The sequence below is a fragment of the Notothenia rossii genome (genome assembly GCF_949606895.1).
Source record: "Notothenia rossii genome assembly, chromosome: 5".
Lineage (NCBI taxonomy): Eukaryota > Metazoa > Chordata > Actinopteri > Perciformes > Nototheniidae > Notothenia > Notothenia rossii.
The window spans coordinates 19944903-19965985 of NC_136903.1; the positions used below are offsets into that span (position 1 = coordinate 19944903).

General features: G+C 43.9%; 3 protein-coding genes across 3 annotated transcripts in view; 1 reads left to right on the forward strand and 2 right to left on the reverse strand.

The window, feature by feature from the left end:
• Window positions 1-21083, reverse strand: part of wwox (WW domain containing oxidoreductase) — a 134850-nt gene that overhangs the window by 56250 nt on the left and 57517 nt on the right. The gene's annotated exons all lie outside the window — the stretch shown is intronic.
• LOC307042080 (uncharacterized protein) lies at window positions 14601-16459 on the forward strand. The gene is made up of 2 exons (XM_079685787.1): window positions 14601-15037; window positions 15365-16459. The coding sequence occupies exons 1-2, from the start codon at window positions 14742-14744 to the stop codon at window positions 16278-16280; spliced, it is 1212 nt and encodes a 403-aa protein (XP_079541913.1). The 5' UTR covers window positions 14601-14741; the 3' UTR covers window positions 16281-16459.
• Window positions 16601-17755, reverse strand: LOC307042081 (uncharacterized protein; the record flags this gene model as incomplete). Its single annotated transcript, XM_079685788.1, has 2 exons — window positions 16601-17308; window positions 17626-17755. 2 exons carry the CDS (start codon window positions 17753-17755, stop codon window positions 16716-16718), a joined length of 723 nt encoding a protein of 240 aa, XP_079541914.1. The 3' UTR covers window positions 16601-16715.

Sequence of the window (21083 nt, forward strand, 5' to 3'; positions counted from 1 at the left end):
GATTATTAAGAGTATCTTGAGGTGGCACACAAAAAGGACCTAAATAGGAAAAAGATTATCATTTAAAAGACATATTTGATTGTCCTTGATTTGTCTCCTGCAGATCAGTGTGGGACATCATACTTTACAGTAATAACATAGTCAAATCATGTAAAAACAAAAGAAAAGACTGAGGGGAAACATTCCCCTATGATAACAGGGAGTGAAGATGTTGTGTCTTACAGATCCAGCCTGTGCCACGGAGCTGATCACCTCAGAGCTGACCTCATCCAGCCTGAGAGCAGAGAGCCGGCCCCATGGGGGGGACCCTGCCTTTATGTGTCTACTCTCCCCCTCTCCTCTCTGGGGTAAGACCCCAAACAAGCAGCCCCTCTGTCTGAAGCACCTACCAAGAACAGAGACTCAACTCTTCCCCTGTCATTATCAAACAGCTCAATGAACAGGGAGGACATAGAAAAGTTTCATAAAGTGAGTGAGCAAAGAGAGAGACAGGCGGAGGGGAAAGAGCCAGAAGAAAGAACTTGTATTTGAATAAGACACAATCCCTTACAGCCATGGGACTTGGCAGCATCATTTGGAGAGGATGACTGGTCATCACCACATACTTTATTAAACAGAAACAAACTCCTCTACACAGCAACAACCCTGCATTCTTTCCCTTTCATTATGTCATCCTATAATCTCATATTCACGGCAAGGTGTTGATTATCATAATGGCAGTGATCATGATGATGATGATGATGATCATAATGATGATGGCTGCATGTGGTTTGGGTTTGTGGTTCTCCGAGCACCACAGTGTCCTGCTGAGAGGAAGGTCTGGTTCAAACCCAGAAGTGAGATATAAGATAATATTCTTAAAAGAGCATAACATTGTAAAAAACACACACTCATCTATTCCTAACTCCTCTCCCACCTACCCACTCACACACATACACACACAGACTTCAAAGTGTCTGATATGCGAGGCGTGTTGATCCTGTTTATAATGGCGAGTTTCCTGGTGTAAGCTGTTGGTCTCCCTCTTCTCTCCAGCCCCTCATCTCTAATGCATGAGCCAGCCAGAGAGACCGCGGAGGCCAAAGAACGAGCGAAAGGGAGAGCGGGGGAGCGGGAGCGGACAGAGGGAGAGGCTAACCCTGGGCGCAACACTTTCATATTCTAATAAACCCAACATGAATACACCCATATACAGAAAGGGAGGAAATTGCATTTCTAAAACTCTCTCTGTATCAAAGGGCATTTCGCTGAACATCTCTCACACACACACACACACACACACACACATAAACATGCAGTCCGGCATTTTCCAAAGCAGCTAAAAAACACACAAACATACACACACGCACGCAGAGGGAAGGCTCAGAGGGATTCCAGTCTGCTGACGACAGCAGTTGAATACGTACACAGGCATAAAAACACTGAAAACTTCTTAAGAGAAGTTCTGTTAGAGGAAGTTATAACTAGATGTCAGATGTGTGGAAACAGTGGAACAAGGGTGTCTGATAATATCAATGCCTCACTGAGAGAATTGACAGACAAGTGACAGTAAGATAAAGTTAGACAAAGCAGATCAGAGGGCAAAGATCTGGAGCAGAGAGGCAAATGGTGTGCAAAACACGTACGCCGAAGTCCAACTGAGACGGGTGCCTCATTTCTGGCCTCATCTCCTCTAGAGCAAGCCATTTAATTTCAGGCTGCTGATACCAATCCCTCCTTTCACAAGAGTTAATATCCCATTCTCCCTCCTCCTTGCTGCTGGTGTGTGATGGAGTCTCAGTGACAGTCTGTAATGCAGGCCTGTATGCATTGATTATATGACACCCTCCATTCAGGTGTGCTATTTAAGTTCCCCTCCTCTCTTCCTTTCTGCTCTGCCAGTGGAATAATGTCCAATAATACGAGGAGCAGGTGACTTGAGTCGAGGCGAGAGCCCAGACAGAAACACTAGTTCCCTGGGCAGGACCAGATGAAGATACGCCCATGTTATTCACCTCAGCACCGTAAGCCGTAGAGAAAACAGGGTGGGGGAACGCATAATTGCATTTAAATTACATGAACGAGTGCGTTGACTTCCCCCTTGTCTGCCTGCCACTCCCTTCTGCATATCTGCACCCATGTAAAATCCACCCATCCCACCTTCTGTAGCTCCCTTCCCCCAACACTCAGTAGGGACCCCTCATGTTGGTCTCACACACAAATATACAACCATACAGGACACAAAGAATATGCCCATAGTTCATGCTCAATAATGAGTGGGTAATGTATTCATACTGAAGAACAAGAACTGAATATGAAAATATAATTCATTTTAAAAATGAATGCTCATGCAGGCAAGTCAAAGTTGTTTCAAAGGTGACTCACACCTACCCCATAGAAATAAACTGATTACATTAATTAACTAAGTAAAGAAGCATTAAAAAGAAAGAGAGGCAACTTACAATAATGGTCAAGTGAAAAACAAAAACTTTTCTTTAAACTATTTACGGTAAAATGTGACAAAACTACCACTCATCAATAAACAACAATACAGATTAAAGCTAGAGACAATCTAGCATGGCTTCTTCTCATCTTTCTACTTCCAGATACCTTGCTTGGACCACACCAATCTCAATACACACCTGTAAAGTTTTGTGAGTTACTTAAGTCTTGTATATTTTGTGGCTCAAAGCTCCTCCTGTGTGTCTCCAAGACAATAGTTTGCCATTATGAAACAAGGTCAAAACAATACCGGCTGCTCGTAGAAATCATACAAGGCCTTTTTCCATCTGTAACCTATTAGACAGAAATTACATTATATTTTAATGTGAAGCACTACATGAGGATGAAGGAAGGAAGCTAAAATGTCCTGCTCCAGTCTGCAGTGTAATTTAGCATGTGAAAAAAATATCAAAACTAGACACAATTACAAAAACAATGCTGCCTAAAATTAGATTGAGGTGCATTTTATAGCAGCCCGGGACTAAACATGGAAACTCAGATTGGGCGAGTGACAGTGGTAACCTATTGATAATTTAACAATATGAGAGAAGCCAGGGGTCACCATTAAAATGTATGTAAGTTCAACACCTGAATAAAAGGCATGAAGCAGGTTTTCAGATCCATGTGATAAGATACCAAATGATAAAAGAAGATCAAATTAAATTGTTCCATAATATTTGTAGAACCTGACTGCAAATGTATGGTGCTTTCTGGTAGTTGAGCCGTAGGTTGGTACCATAGACTGTGGTTGGTACCCAAACCCATTATAGCTTATAACTAAAATGAGGTCATATTGGAGCAGCAGTACCAAGCCTCAGACAGACAACATCTTTAAGCTCTCACCCACACAGTGTTGCTGCTGTATAGCACAGCGGTGTAGTTCAGCATCGCTGCCTTCTCTTTCTGTCTTTCTGCGGAGCTTCAGGCCGAGAATAGAGCTCAGAGCTCTATGGTTTACATAAACCACAATACCTCCTCAGCTTGGAGGGGGGAGGAAAGACACAAGCATCTGTTTTTGTTTGCATTTTATTCCAAAACATCAAATTGAATCAATCTTTTAATACTCTGGATTGTATAAACATGGGAGAGAACTGCTTGAATAAATATCAAGAATGAAAATGGATTTCTCGTCGACGACTATTATCTATGTGGTTTATTTATGAATACCACGGCTGGTGCCAAAATAGGCAAGACATGAGAAATACAGAGATAATGTGTTTAGCCTTTTTCATTTTCTTCTTTTTAAGTGAAAGAATAAATATTAGGATTTACATCACATTTACATTTTTATCAAAATCTAGTTGGATGCCACTAAACCTGAATGCACCAGTTTTCATCTGTGGTTGCCAGGACAACTGTGAAAATAACAAGAGAAACATGACATTGACATCTTTAACAGGAAAATCATTAAAAGCAACATGAGGGGCCAGATGATGCTGTCTGTGCCACATTGAGTCTGTGACTGATAAACACCACATTGGATCCATAAATAGACTAATAGCTCTTGCACTGCTCCCACTACAATGCACTCAGTCAGGACGGTTAGTGGGTGTTTTTGTAAAAATGATAGATAAAATCCTCTCAATCCCAGAGACTCATTACAGTAGTGTGTAACAACAGACACAGCATGATATGCCAACACACACACAAACACGGCACACACACCTAAACATATCCCGGGGCAATCTATCGCCGGCCACACAACACCAACCGACGCTTAACTACTGCTCATACACACATATATTCACAAGGTGTTATGCAGAATAACAGTTTTATGGATTTTAAATGGCTTTCATTTATGAACGCTGGGGCTAGCGATCACATGGAAGGGCTATTTTATCCCCTCTTAATGTAGATCACTCTTCCTGGGTGAGATGCAGAGGGAGGTCCGGGACATTAGGGAAGTTGGATCTGTCTTTAGTCACTGATTGAACACTGGGCCGAGGTGAAGGAATAGAGAAGAATCGCATCAATTGTGACGGAGGCCCGATGCATAATGGAACCATCACATGAATGCTGTGCCTCCATTAATATCCTTTGAGTGAGAGGATTCTAGATAACAAGAAGCCTTTTCCGTCCATATTTCTTCTACCTCAGATTTTTACGAGCAACGCTCTGGTTATTACCGCACGCCGCACAGAGTGAAACAAACTTCCCACAACCGCACTGAGAACCACAGCAAATCCTCCACAGCCAGGGAGATGACTTTCTATAGTCTGTGCACGCTCCAGGGTGTGTGTGTGTATGTGTGTGACAGGTTTATAGGAGTCATTTATCCTGCTCAGCGGGCTAGTGTAGTGCCGAATGGTGGCCTGAGTGCCAGGCGTAGCTTATTGTTGTGTAGCCTTTATGGGCTACATTAAGTACAGCTGAGTGAGAGGGAAACATACAGTACAATACCCTGAGCTCACACATGTCATACACACAGAGATTAACTACCTCCCTGGGCCCTGGGCAGGTCTACATCCACTGGCAAACTCCCTCCAACCAGACATGCGTGAAGGTATGCGAGTGTTTGCGTAGACATTAAAACTAAATACTAAAGTTCACAGAAAAGCTTCGTTAGCATCTGAAGAAATTACCCTGAAACACAGATAATCTAACAAAACATTCTGATCAAAACTTGGTTTGATTAAGATGAAGGAGGCTGATATTGTTCTAGTCGACAGGGTAGAAGCACCACAATCCATGTGGTGAGAGAGAGGAGCAGGTCATTAAAAACACTCTTTCTACACTCTTCTGATCAAACCAAGCCATCAAAACAACAACATCCACAACATGGATCCAACAAACATCACCACTGGACTGCTCATTATTGGCTTTGTTGATGAAAATGAAAAAAACAGACACAAATGTGTGCACACACACAAACATAAATACACACTTGTTCTCAGACACAGTGGCACAGACAAACGGGTCCAACAGTCAGGCGATTTGAAAAGGCAGTTTTATTCTCTCACTTACCCACTTATAAACCCGCCCCACCTGCGTGTCTGCTTTTTTGAAAGCTTCATAAGCGTCGCCTCTTCAACTGTTCCACGGTGTAAAAATAGAGGCCATTATATTGCCTAATGCCTACCTGCCAGCCCTCTATGCTCCCTCCTGTACACGAAGGCTTTTACATGATGAGGTGGCTGACATGTTCCACACACACCATCCATTACCATATGTACACTGGATGAGCCTCAGCCTGCGCAACTTATACTAATGCATGTTTGGTATGCCCTGTGGGGGTGGGAGACACACTTGCACATGTACGCACACACAAACATAATACACTTCAACAAAGAGATGCGCAAACTCTCTCCCATACAAATATAATGGCAGCACTGTGATATGCCACTTGTATTAACAGCAGGATGCTTTTAAAGTAAATAAAAACATTATAGCCGGCTCTCGAGGTGAAGCTCGGTCCTGCTTCTCAGAGGCTCGCTCTGTGTATGTGTGTTTGTGTACGTGTGTCTGCGTGCGACCAGAAGAGGGGGGCAATCCTCTGCTCTGGGGCGGCGGTTCCTCTCTAATTGCCCCTCTAGGTGCCTGTGTGCTGGAGAGCTGAACTGAGGGTAAACACAGATCTAGAGATGATTAATAGCCAGAGGTCAGTGCAGAGCACAAACAGGCAGAGAGGTTGAGACCTCACTCCAGCCTACCTTGGCCATCCAAAACTGCACACTGCACACACACACACACACTGCACACCAGTAAAGTCAATTGTTTTTGACAGCGATCGCTACATGTGCTCACACATAAAAATCCAAAAAGATCCATCAATCGCTGATCCTTCTGAGCAGAGCGAGGGTAGGTGGGAGATAAAAGAAGCAGCAAACAGAGCAGGTCAGTCAGAGGTGAGGGTGAAAGGTAAAGTTGAAGGGTGAAGGGGAAGGGTGAGGGTCACGGTGTCGGCCCACAGCAGAAGTCCTTAACAAGCCATGATCAATACCTGAGCAGGAAGCCCTGAGCCCCTGTGTCTCTGCATCCCTATGCAGCTGTAGGTGGTCTCCCAGAGATTTCACACCGTAGCAGAGAAAGACGCACAACATGCTCTCATTACCTGCCCACTTTGTCTTCTCTGTCCCCTGACACACACACACACACACACACACACACAGTTCTCCTTCCCTACAGTCCCATGCAGACATTTCTATCTCTCGCACCAATCTGCACACAACACACACACACACACCGCACATCCCCAGCTGAATAGAGTCAGGTTGGGCGGCCCTTCATTTTTCATGCAAACGGTAATTTAGTGAGACTGCCTATTGATTGAGCGCCGCTTGTCTCCCAAACAATGCCACTTCAATCAGCGGCCCGTGGGGGGAGGGGGGGAGCAGGGGGTGAGGGAGGAGATGGAAGGGAGAATGGGGGTGAGAGGAGGGAGGGCTGCCGATAGCTGCAGTGACTGATTTAAGAGATGGATAAAAAGCAGATACGTCCCCCGCCCCTGTACTGATTAATGACAGTGGCCAGAGCAGCCCTGGACTATGCATCATGATTTAACCACCAGCCCCTCATCTAAAGATTAGCGTGCACGCACACACACACTGTAAAAGCACCCACACACACAGTGCATACTGTACCACACAGAGAGACAAGACACGGAAGGTGTGAAGGGAAAAAAAGGGAAATGAAGCAGGGAGAAAGACAAGTGAAAGGATAATAGGGGCAAAAGGAGATACTGTACCACAGTGGTAAATTGTGTCGGAAATGCATTTCAAAAACTCCCTTACAGTTCAGGACAAACTGGCGACAAATAAGGAGACAGATGTGTCCAGTTCAGTCAAATAACATCAAATCATCTGAGAGTTTGTATTTACAGCAATATATACCGTCAACTGGACATGCCAGAGTTCAGGGTGAAGAGTGCAGGTGTATGTTGCTGTAGTCAACGATGTGTGAGTTATTTTAGATTAAACAGTCTAATCTATAAAGTAAGTTAGAACCCAAGGTCCACTTTAAATGTGTTGCTTTGTCTGACAAAACCCAAGGAAGTTAGATCAATAGCGGAACATATTTTAACTCAGCGCAATAAAAAAAAAAGGAAGAAAAAGAAAAACGGTACAACATGATCAAATCGAGGGGATCAAGGTAGAAACACTGTTTGTATTCTTTCACAACCACTGCAAATAGCTAGGGTTGGGGGACAGAAGGTGTGCTGTGAAAAGAGCATTTTCTCTCTGGGACTGAACTTTGCCATTATTCCAATTAAACTGTATCACTTCATGCAGAAAGACACAAGCAAAGAGTAACTTCAGTTTTCCTTCACACAACTACCCAAACCCTTCATTAAAGTGGAAATACTAAGAAGGCATATCATTGATGAATGATTTTGTGAATATTTTTTTATTCCACTATTGTTTAACATTTTGTATATTAAAGGTGGGGTAGGTAATTTTGGAGAAACCAGCTCGAGTGCACTAGAATTTGAAAATACACAGCCGAAAAAATTCTGCCACTTCCTTACAGAGCCCCTCCTCCAACACACACGAACGTGCACATGACCAATGAGGGCACTAGATAAGTTTGTGCACAGATGGAAGGCTGACAGGCAGGTAGGCCATCCAGTTATTTTAGCCGGGCCGGCTCAGATGATTGGTCGTGCTTTTTACAGTATTACGGCTTCCACAGATGAATTTTTTTTATGGGTTTTTTGTCAAAGCTCTTAAGATATTCATTGCTATCCGGATGTTAAGAGCATTCCATGGAATATAAAAAAAAGTGTATCTCAAGCCGGTTTCTCAAACTTACCTACCCCACCTTTAAGTCTATTCAGTCTTGGACATCGAGGTGTTCATGTTATTTTGAAAATGTTTTTGTCATCTTGCACCTCACCATGTACAACAGACCCCAGCTCCAGTCCAATCCCTCCCAGTGTTCCTATCCCAGGACTGCTGGCCCGCTCTAATACAACCTGTGGAAACCAGACACGGTCTAATGTCACAGTTTGTGCTCAAGTGCAGTGCGGAAACCTAGAGAGCAATGTAAAGTTGTGTGAAGGAAAACACTGACTCTGGTCCATTAGATGTGTTGGAAGGCGAGGAGGAGGATCGGAGCCCCTCCCTGCGGCTGCTAAAATATTCATCAGACTCCCTGAGAGCATGTCTGCTAATAGTTATACATGGAGCAGGAGAAAGAAGTGAGGAAGGAGGAGGAGAGGAGAGGGGTGGGAGCGAGGCAGGAGGAGGAGAAATTGGGGAGATGAGCGATGCTCCCTGTGTGCATGTCAACTAATAGTCAAACATGAAGCGCTAGGAGGGAGGGGAAAAAACAGGACAAGAAGGAGAGGGAAGTGAGGAAAGGGGCTTGTTTGAATAGTCTGTGGTTGAAAACACTGGGGACGAACCACATGAAAAAAGCAAAAGGGAGGAAGAGAGAGAAAGATTGAGAGGGAGCAATCACTCCTTTTCCTCCTCCACTGCCATCCCTCGCCCCTCCAAGCAGATTGATTAAAAGCCCCTCTTGTAATTGTCAGATCTTGTAGGAACCATCTCTGTGTTTGAGTGTGTGTGTGTGTGTGTGTGTGTGTGTGTGTGTGTGTGTGTGTGTGTGTGTGTGTGTGTGTGTGTGTGTGTGTGTGTGTGTGTGTGTGTGTGTGTGTGTGTGTGTGTGTGTGTGTGTGTGTGTGTGTGAGCAGGGTAGAAAAGAAACCCAATTTCAATCACGTCAACCAGTGTAACAATAGTCTCTTCAATAGCCACCAGTCGCTACCACATCCATCAGAACTCCCACTCAGGCAAAGAAATATTGTTGATGTTGTTTTGTCTTTGCAAACAGCCGCCCAGGTAGCACAGCTTTGTGTCCTGCTGAAAGAAGAAACACATATATGTGCATACACACACACACACACACACACACACACACACACACACACACACACACACACACACACACACACACACACACACACACACACACACACACACACACACACACACACACACACACACACACACACACACACACACACACACACACACACACACACACACACACACACACACACACACACACACACACACACACACACACACACACACACAATCATTTCTCAGTCATTAAAATGAGAAACGGCCGATGGTGTGGAGCTGTTGAAATACCATTAAGAAATGGAGACAAATGCAGTGGATCCCTGCCTGCTATGCAACCTTACTACAGTAAATCAGACAGTGACGAATATTACTGAGACCAAGCCGGATGCATATGCACACACAAATACACAAAACATGTGCACACACTCTGCCGCACTCAAACTGCGCAAACAATCTGCGATGCACCTTCTAAAAAAAGCTCCTTGGGTGGATTAATGAGTAATTATCCTAATTAAATGTTTCCTGATCATCCATTATGATATATGGATGATTATTATGTTGGGAGGTGATTAAATGATAGTATAACAGAGCAGTCTGATATCATTTCAAATAATTAATGAGCGCTTGTACAGAGGAGCCATGTGGAAATAAGGCGCAAATTAAAGATGAATTAACCGGATTTCATAATTCAGGACTAATAGTGAGTCACAGTAATGTAATTTATTTAGCTATTTAATCAAAGGCTGAGATGCATGTTCTTCACAGCTGTTTTTGAGAGCACTTCAGTTCAACAAGTTTAACAAATTGTGAAGTGCATCTTATGCAAACACATACAGAAACCTATGCAGTTTGTGAGACGCTATGCAGCGAAAACAACTTTTCTTTTGATCCTTTGAAGACGTATGCGCTGTTATGACCAGTTGATTGTTTTACTTAGCCTAATGTAAACCTATAAACGAGGCTAACCTTGTGAGAAGGGTCGATGCTTATTTAAAAGCTCATCGATTAACAGTTGTGATTATTGATCATGCCATGTGGCCCAGACAGGATTGACGGATCTGATAGGTCAGAGTCCCGATTCACAGAGACAGGACAGACAGACGGGAGAGAGGACAGGGAGCGCGGGCAGAGAATCTGATAGAAACAAACACACACACACACTCACACAGTTCCTCTTCTCAATCATGTCCTAACTTGAAGAGATTACTTGGAGTATCAGCTTATTATCGGCACAGTACTTGAACCTCTTCAATATTTTTGCCTTAACCCCCATCTCCCGCCTCATTCACTTCCCCATACAGTTCACGGTGCAGAGCAGAGTAGTTGCATGTGAAGGAGATAGTAAGCAGTAATATTCAATTATTGTATGCATGGCGTCCCCGTCCCGCCCTAAATTGATTTCTTACAGAACGGGAGGCATCGCTCAGCACTGACACACAGCCATGTTTCCCCCATCTACCACATCCCACGCAAATTACTCCTCCATCTGCTCTCCCTCACTGCATCGCGCATTTACCCCTCGCCTCCCTTCTTGCCTCTCCTCTCCTCTCCTCTCCTCTCCTCTCCTCTCCTCTCCTCTCCTCTTCTCCCTCGTCAGGCTGCACAGCTATCGGCGGTTGGCATGGGCCCCGGCTCCCATACAGGACGTTTAATCTGTCTGTAATCTCTTTGCATTGTAATAGGAAATGGTTTTGTGTTTTACTATTTGATTGAAGCTGCGAGCCCGCCCCTCACCACCGTGGGACTGTGTGTTTAGGAGTGGGAGGTGTTTTCAATTTTTTCCCTTGCCTCAAATTGTCTTTTATCAAATAATTCATATCAGTAATATGATTCTACATATTAACCAGGCTGTTTGGAAGTGGCCTAATAGGAAAGAGCAGAGAGAGAAAGATAGTGGGAACCGAGAAAAATGAAATCTGGCTTCTACTCTAAAAAATGAAATTATACTCAATTAAGTGGCTGATGAAAATGGCCACATTTCCAAGAGAGGCCCTATGAAAAGGTTTATAACTAGTTTGAATGTGGCTCATATGTGCCTGTTTTACCTAGAGCTGGCACACAGGAGTTGTTTTCCTGTCAGGTTATACCATCATCATAAAGACCTTATTATTGTACCTTTAATAAAGCCTCACAGAGAGGGAGTAGGCCTAATCAATACCTCATATAGCCGGGATTATTGTTTGTTCTGTGGATTCCAAATATCTAGGCTCGATAGTCACGTAAAGCTTGAATTGATTTGCTTATAAAAAGCAGTGAAACTTTTATTTGTGTCAGATTTATGATTTTTGTTTTCCAGTATCACATTTTTTATTCATACGCACATTGTCCCTTTAACAAAGAACAGGCCTGCAGTTAATGCTGAATGGCTTTCACAGTCTCTGACAGTTAACATCAAGAAAAAGCCAAACTTACAAATAAACACATACGCGCACACACACACACACACACACACACACACACACACACACACACACACACACACACACACACACACACACACACACACACACACACACACACACACACACACACACACACACACACACACACACACACACACACACACACACACACACACACACACACACACACACACACACACACACACACACACACACACACACACACACACACACACACACACACACACACACACACCTCTTTCCTATTCTAATTAAAGAGACCTCTCTGCCCTGGGTGTGTGTGTGATATTGACACTTAGCTCCGTACAATAAACTTTATTGGCAAGCCCTGCTTGATTACAGCACTAAACTAGAATAACAAGGAATATGGGAGGAGGGGACGTGGATTATATACTAAACAGACATTAGCAGGCTCTATTCAAATATCTGCTGCATTTTAATAGCGAGCCCCTGAAAGGCCTGTGTCTCTGCTGAAAGCCTCGGTGCGGACACCAGCAGTGAGATGAAGCTGAAATATATGGCGCACAAATAAAAAATGACATGGGTGAATTATAGTAAAGGTAGAAAAATAGAAAGAGAGGAGATATATATTGAGGGATGGAGGAAGGGAAAGAGGGATAGATTTTCCGTCATTAATGATCTATGGAAAATCCTCTGTCTATTTTCAGATATACTGTTAATGGCTGCTCGCTGCCATTAAAATCGTTGCCGTCCTGAACTCAGCTATTCACATATTGGCTGCTGCTTCATCTAATATTCATCTACTGGAGGTCAATGGCAGCGGTGGCATGCTTAATTTGTATACACAAATTAAGGGTGGCGAATACGAGTTTTAAATGAGCATAGTGTTAAGATTCAACTAATATAGAATATAGATATTTGTTACACGTCAAAAACATAGACTGTATATATAAAGGTCAAAAACCATCATGGAAACTGGTGCTTCTGACACCCTTTTACAAAACGTTTAATAGCATGTATTTGAGTGTTCACAGAAGAACACCATTTGTAAAAGTCTACAGGTAGAGAGATGCAAGTTGTACGACAGTAAAATATATGAAGAGACATGCAGAGAGGAAGTAAAAAAGAAAGGGAGAGTTTGTCCCTCCTAAGCACTCCACTGGTGACCGAGGCAGCCTTTTAAAGAGGACACACTCTGCAATTATTTCCTCAGCACTGGTGTCTCAAGCAATGCCTGGGGGCAAAGACTTTGCAAAGCCCTCTTCATCCTGGACATTAAATTACCAGCCCAAGTGCTAAATCAATTAGGCTAAAGCGGCAGGTGAAGCAGAGGGTGGTGTGTTGTTCATTCACAAGTGTAAACCTGATCTTATCCGCCTTGCACTTTTGGTACTTTGTGTTGAAGCATAACAAGGAATCATGAGGAATTACATCAAAAGACCCACTAAGCTCTGTGCCGTCAGCAACCTTACTTCAGTGAGAGGTGCATCAAGGCCACCTAAATGACCCGAGGCCTCATGCAGAGGTCACCGTCCATTACGTGTGTGCAACTCCTATCAAAAAGCAAAACAGAATGAGGAAGATTAAGATTATATTGGCTTTTTAAATAAATGCAGATTTTAATTGCATGCCTTCAGTAAATCCTGTGACAACAGAGTTGTGACTCAATGAGCAAAATGAAGCACAGCTCGCTGTCCCGCAGCTTCCAACTTCACTGATGGCCCTGTTCTGCTCAGTCAGTTGAACTACAATGACCCCTACTGGCCTGAAGTGGTACTGGGGTCTTTGCGCTCATCAGACAAAGGGCTTGCACTTCATTGTGAACTTGTGGCTTTGCACCGGCTTTGGAACCTCAACACAGAAAAACATATTCAGGAGAAGGAATGACAGAGAAGGTCGTTCAATCTTCATTTTTGCATGAACTCTTTGTCAATCTACACTAAAATACTCAGTGAAGAATTGTTTTTAATGTCCTTCTTTTTCTCCTTTCAGTCACTTCCAACCAGCCAAAATCCCCCCCCCCCACCTCCCCCTCACATCTTCATGTTTTCCCTTTTCCCTCTCTTGAGGCCTTGGCACCCTCGGCATTGCCTCTCCCGCTGGGTGTGTTGGCAGAGCTCTGTCTCTGATTCACCCACAGCGTGCCCTCTAGATTAGCAGGCTGGCACAAGGACATGGAGCAGAGTTGAGAGGAGGGCAGGGCAGGAAGCATGGAGCTGCAGACTGATAGAGTCGTATATTACTGAAGGAAACTTATAACAGAGCGGGTGAGCGGGGTGAGTTCAGTTGTTTGAGGTTTTAGGCCTGTGGTTTCTGTGAGCAAGGCAGAAAATGACACTTCTCCGTGGGTTTGAGCGTGTGTCTGGAGGAGAACATAAGAGCGAGACACACATGCGGCCTCACCTTGAAGAACCACTGACCCCACGCACCTTTATTGCATCTCCAATTAGAGGAGAAAGAGGGAGGAAGGGAGAGATACAGAGAGGGAGAGACAGAAAGAGAGAAAAAAAAGGGGGAGAGATGTATTTCATAAATGTAGTTCCATAAAGAGCACTGACCCAAATGGCATTCAGTAATTCTTCTCGGTGCCAGAGGAGGTGGGATAATCAGAAACTTCATCAAGCTCACTCCTTGCTTCTCTCCTTCCCTGAGTCTGCAACACCTCCTACTGTCCCACCCTCTGCTGGAACCTCTTAAACAAAAATCGCATATAATAACTGCATAACGTATACAGTGCATCCAGAACACGCATCAAAGAACATCCCTCTATCCCCTCTCCATCGCTTCCTTTTAATTAAACAAGTTTCCTCCACTCTGAGTCTTGCCATCTTTCATCTCTTTGATCTGTTCCCATCAAAATTACAGTAAAAGAAACAGTCCATCTCCACTTTGAGAAAGTTGTAACGCTACGTCTACACTACAGGCATCAAAAAATCTTGAAGCTGGGCGTGTCTGAAGCTTGGCGATTTCTCGCGCCCAAAGCGACCAACAGCCAATCAGGAATCTCCCGCCCGCCCCCGGCATACAAAGCGAAAAAAAAGCCCTCTTCTTCTCCACTATTGCCAAAATGGATGCCGGTTTTGTAGGAAGGGTAGCGTTGGTTTATGCAATGTCTCGCAGGAGGCCACGTATTGTGCGTCGCTGTTGGGTACATCCGATACTCAGAAAACGTCTGCAACGGGGGGAATACCACGTTCTTGTCCAAGAGCTCCGCCTGGATGGTGTACTGTTTCAGCAGTACTTCAGGATGAGCAAAGACGTGTTCAACGAGTTGCTCGGGAAAGTGGGTCCACTGATTGCAAAGGCAGACACCCGTATGCGTTTGTCAATCCGACCCGCCGAGCGACTCGCCATCTGCCTACGGTACGTTTTGTGTATTTCTACTTCTTTAATATGACTCTGTATATAAAGAGAGAGAATGCATGCAATGGATGAATTATGAATGAAGTCTGTGATTTAGTTCAGATGAATGACATTAATTAAGATAGCTAGGTAAACACAGTATTGTGTGTGTGTGTGTGTGTGTGTGTGTGTGTGTGTGTGTGTGTGTGTGTGTGTGTGTGTGTGTGTGTGTGTGTGTGTGTGTGTGTGTGTGTGTGTGTGTGTGTGTGTGTGTGTGTGTGTGTGTGTGTGTGTGTGTGTGTGTGTGACATTTTTTTTTTTTAATCATGTATATTACTTTTTTCTCAGGTACCTGGCAACCGGTGACTCGTACAGGACCATAGCATTCAGCTATCGGGTCGGGCATGCAACAGTGGCTGTCATCGTGAAGGAGGTTGCGAGTGCCATCTGGACCGCGCTGGTTGAGGAGACCATGCCAGTACCACAGACGGAGGACTGGAGAGCCATCGCTGCTGGGTTCCAGGAGCGCTGGAACTTTCCGAATTGCGTTGGTGCCATTGATGGGAAGCACGTGGTGATCCAGGCTCCGGCAAATTCTGGGTCCCTCTACTTCAACTACAAGTCCTCCCACTCCTTGGTACTGCTGGCTGTCGTGGATGCCCAGTACCTCTTCACGGTAGTGGATGTCGGAGGTTTTGGAAGGAGCAGCGACGGTGGGAGCCTGCGAAATTCCGCTTTTGGAGAGGGCCTCCGAGATGGCAGTCTGCAGCTACCAGCTGACAGCGTCATCCCAGGAGCAGAGCGGCTGGGCCTTCTTCCCCATGTGTTTGTTGGGGATGAGGCTTTTCCGCTGCTGGACAACCTGCTGCGTCCATTCCCTGGACGTCAGCTCACGCGTGAAAGGAGGCTGTTCAATTACCGCCTCAGCCGGGCCAGGTTGGTTGTTGAATGTGCGTTTGGCGTCCTTGCATCACAGTGGAGAATGTTCCGGCGTGTCATCAACACCAGCCCGGAGGTAACAGAGTTGTGTGTGAAGGCCACCTGTGTGTTGCACAACTTCCTCCGCAGGAAGACAATAGGAAAGCCATCACGCACACCTGTCGTCCCTGTAGTCGCAGAGTCGAGTGATGACGCTCCAACCCTGCGCGATGCACCTAGGATGGGCTCAAACAACGCCACACGCCGATCCATCCAACTGCGGGAGACCTTCTGCTCCTATTTGAATGAGGAGGGTGTAGTGTCATGGCAGCATAAAGTTGTGTAGGGTCACCATGGCTCCTCCAAACCAAAAGCTCTTTTAAGAGCTACCCATTTTCTTTAAAGAGCAAATATTCCAAATGAGCCATTTTAAAATCAAACATTCCTAATAAACATGTTTCTTGAATTGATATTATTATATTATGAGATGACTAACAACCTTTTTCTTTCAGCCCTGTTTTTACTGATAAACCACTCATAATTTCAATAGGTTTTCACAAGAAAAATTACAGAAGAAAGCACATATATATATATATACATATATATACCGACATACATGAAGCTTCTGGTATGTTGCAACTGACAAACCACATGAACAAGTGAAGAAACAGTATAGTCATAACATACTTTAATGTTTTATTTGGTAATGTTGTGAGTGAAGTGTGTGTGATGAGTGTAAAAAAATGTAATGTGGATCAGTATGTGTGAAAAAAAATTTTAATTATAAATTGTCCTGATCCACCTCAAAAATTAGCTGGTGTATCCCGAGGCGGACTCTTGCCCTCTGTCCCCTTGTCATCAGCCTCATGGTGGGCAAGAGGCTCTTAAAGAACTGCAAGTCCTCGTCCTCCTCCACCACTGGTGGGGTTGGCTGGGCAATTGCTGGGTAATTGCTGACAGCAGACAGCAGACTTCGTTCAAACGAGGACATCTCCCTCTCCCTCCCCCGTTTTTTGCCCCGGACCTCAGCATTCTCCTCCTGGCTGGCTGCTGCTGGCTGACTGGTGGGCTGACTGGTGGACTGGCTGGTGGACTGGCTGGTGGACTGGCTGGTGGACTGGCTGGCTGGCTCACTCTCTACCTGGCTCTCTTCCTCTTCCACCAGGGTGGATGGAGGCAGGGTCTGCCGGGGGACATTGCTGGACGTCGCACGGTCTATGATGAATGGGGTTAAAAACCCCATCACTGCCATGAAACGCCAGGGTTTGTACCACCCTGCAGACCCTGCCCCGCTTCTTTTTGCCTCCTTCTCCATATTCTTCTCCTTGCGGAACCTGTCCCTCAGAGTCTTCCATCTCTTTTTGCACACATCCTCTAATAAAATGAAATAAAATAATAAAGTTAATAAATAAGTTAATTTCTTGAATTTACTAAATTATTCCTCCAATAATGAATGCTATTTTTATGCTACATGCTGGCTAAATATACTGTCTATGCTTGATAGCTGTGCATGTATTATACGTTATGTTATATATTTTGCTTATACTTATTATATTATATATATATTATATATATTATTATTTTATTATTATATTAATATATATTATATGTTATGCTACATTACTAGCTGTCCATTCAATGTTAAAAAGAAGTAAACTGGATATAAACTCCCCAAAGAGTTGAAAACCTACCAGTTTCACCAACTGTCTCTGCCACCTCCCGCCATGCCTGGTTCCTCCGGTTTAGGTCCCGGTATGTGAACAGAGTACAGTCATACAGTACTGGGACACTTGCCACGGCAATGATTAATTTATCCTCCATTTTATGACATATGGAAAATAGTCAAGACCTGCGGTATCAGCATACACGCGGTTTGATTGGCTTGCGCTTGTACTGGCGGGAATTGCATAAACGGGATTTGATTGGCTGATGCCAAGCATCAAGCCTCAAAAGTTGAACAATGTTCAACTTTTGATGCCGATAGATGCTCGTGATGCTTGCAAAGCCATGCCATGCTCCCCACAATGCAGTTCGGCGAAGATTCAAAATCTCCTACGTCACCCCATTCAAGTGAATGGGCGAAGCGTTGAAAGCATTTTTTGATGCCTGTAGTGTAGATGTACCGTAAGTGTTTGATTCAGAGGATTTCCAAGCAGCAGCAGTACAGCATTCATTTAACGTAAACAAAAAGGCATCAGAGAACTAACCAAAAAACGACTGAAAACAGGAAAAGACAGTTCCTTTGTCGAGCAGTACAACCCCCTCATGGTCCGTAAGGGTCTACTCATGAAAGCAGAACAAATTCCTTTTTGAAACTGTTCAATAAATTCATATCTGTCTTCATGACAATGTGTGCAATACATATCAAATCTGTCACTTCGGCGTTGAGATGGATATGGGAGGACAGAAATCTCAAAGAAAATAATACAATTAAAGTGTGTCTCAAGCACCAAGTCCCCATCGATCCATTCGCTCTCTTTTCCAATACACTATGGACTCAACATGGACTTATTCTTTCTTAAGCACAACTGGGACTGCTCCCTCCCCCCCGGGGCGCAGCACTCACACAATGCTTCAAAAGAACATTTTGTTTATATGTTCAATATCAGACATCAATACAATTATCCAATCATTAGTTTCCTATTCAATACAAATGTAATGCAGAGCCACGGAGTAGCCAGCTCATATCCGATGAGGACATCTATCCCCGATCACTAAGGTCCACACACACACACACACACACACACACACACACACACACACACACACACACACACACACACACACACACACACACACACACACACACACACACACACACACACACACACACACACACACACACACACACACACACACACACACACACACACACACACACACACACACACACACACACACCAATGGGACTGTCCCTAAAACAGCCATTCCTCACAGACACACTCGATACTGTAGAGAGGGCAAAAAGAAGGAGAAGAGGAAATAAGGAGGATGGGAGTGGTAGAAGGGAGGGACTAATTATTTCTAAAGCACAACTGTCAAGGTGAGAGTCTTGACATTGGAGGGTCAGGCAGAGAGGAAAACACTTGGAAACCACGGTGGATAGATTTGAAAGATTCTGGTTTGTTCATACAGGATTATGGAACCAGTCGTCGAGGAAGTATCCAAATGATTTGAGTAAAAGTGACTTTATCACAAGGTAAAGTCCTGCATTCAGAAATGTATTAAAACGTAATTATATTAACAGTAAAAGCGGTCATTATGCAGGAGAATAGACACGGTCATGTTTATAATATTACTTAGTATATTGTTGGATGGACAATATTGATACATAAACGCATGTAAAGGTAAAGCTATTAAAGGGGAATTGCCTTAGAGTCCCTTTAAATGTATTGTGAAATACTATGTAAAAACTAAATGTGGCTTAACAGCAGGATTCGGAAATGTTGAAAAGTAGAAAAGCCCTGAGGAGGGAATAATAAAAGACTCCTTTAGCTCCCTCCTTATCTCAGCTTGAGGAGTCATTTGCAGCTACAAAGCTAAAACAAGAAGTCCTGACTGAATTGCTGCTCCTTGCGCTTAATTGTGGGCAATGTTGTCATCAGGTCATGTGATAAATATGTGATATATAAAATATATCTCTGAATCTGCTTCTTCTTTAATCTTTGACTGATCACATGTGTTGTTATTTAGTCTGCAAAGTACAGTAGTAACTGTGGCTGTCAAATATGATTAATAGGGTACAAATAAATAGTATGAAATAGTATAAAATAGAAATGTTGAACTAAAATTAAACAGATTGAGAAACAAATCAAACACTCACAAACCTTTCATACCTCTTGTTCTCACTGTGACTTCCATAAGGAGCTCTTATGCTCTCCAATCAACCCGCTCATTCACTCAAAATGTGAGATCAATGACAGGTTCAACAGTTCCATGCTCAATGATACAATCTATAGCTCTCTGAAGCATGTGATTAGGAAATGCGTGCAAATGCTATCAGTATTGAATATCATACAGGTAGTGAACCCAGCTGAACCTCACAACAACCCCCCCGACATGCTACGCATCAGATAGAGCTGTGAGCGGCGTGTGTGTGTTTAACATGTTAGAGTTGGCCAGATGACATGAGATTCAGGGTTCACGGGTCAAGTGGAGTCAAAGCAGGTAGGCGATTGGCTGATCAGGTCTGAGTGTAATGACTAATCAATGGTTGAATGCATTAGCCTAATCTAATGGGCCAGGTGGGAGAGGACAACGCCAGACGCATGGAACACATGATTGAGCACAACATGCAACAGAAATGCAATCAATAACACATAGAGTGGTCTAACCCCAGGGGGGGTCCCCACTACTGGAACGACCTGATCCACATGCATTTAGGAGGCGCTCCGCATGTGTGTGCGTGTGTATATGTGTAAATATGTATGGTTGGTTGGTTAGAGGAGGACAGAAAAGGAACCAAGCTGTTTTAGTCTGATTGATTGGATTATGAAATGAATTGAGGGAAATTAAAGCCTTTTGTTTCTGGCCAGCACCCACACACACGTCACTGAGTCGCTACTGTGTGTTTCTGCCCACCTGGGAGAGAGTGATGCACTAGAAGAAAGAGTGAAAGAGAAAGTGGAATAAGTGATGGGGTGATTATAGAATGCAAATTGAAAAAAAAGGCAAAATACAGGAAATGAATCATCAATCTATTTTTACAATCAGGGTAAAGAGAGGTGAGGCGTTCCTGTTATTTAGGTTTGTCCCAAGAGAAACGGACACCCTACTCTGTGTGTGATTTGACCTTCAACCATCACTCAGCGAAGAGCATTATGTGAACCTGTTTGTGGGTTAAAAGCATTGCTGAGCGCTCAGGTACCAGTCTGTGCATTACTGAGGTCATTCATATCTCTAACCCCTATCAGATGAATGTGTTTAATGCTAAATATGTGGTGGAGAAAGATGCTAAAATAAAAAGAAACAATACTGGACAAGGACAAAGCTAACAGGATGAGAGAAAAAATATATATATTGAGATGTTAGAAAGGAACAATCATTTTTAAAAAGGTGGCAAAACTTTAATCAACTCACAAGAAGATCAACCAGCAGAGAGAGAGAAAGAGAGAGAGAGAGAGAGAGAGAGAGAGAGAGAGAGAGAGAG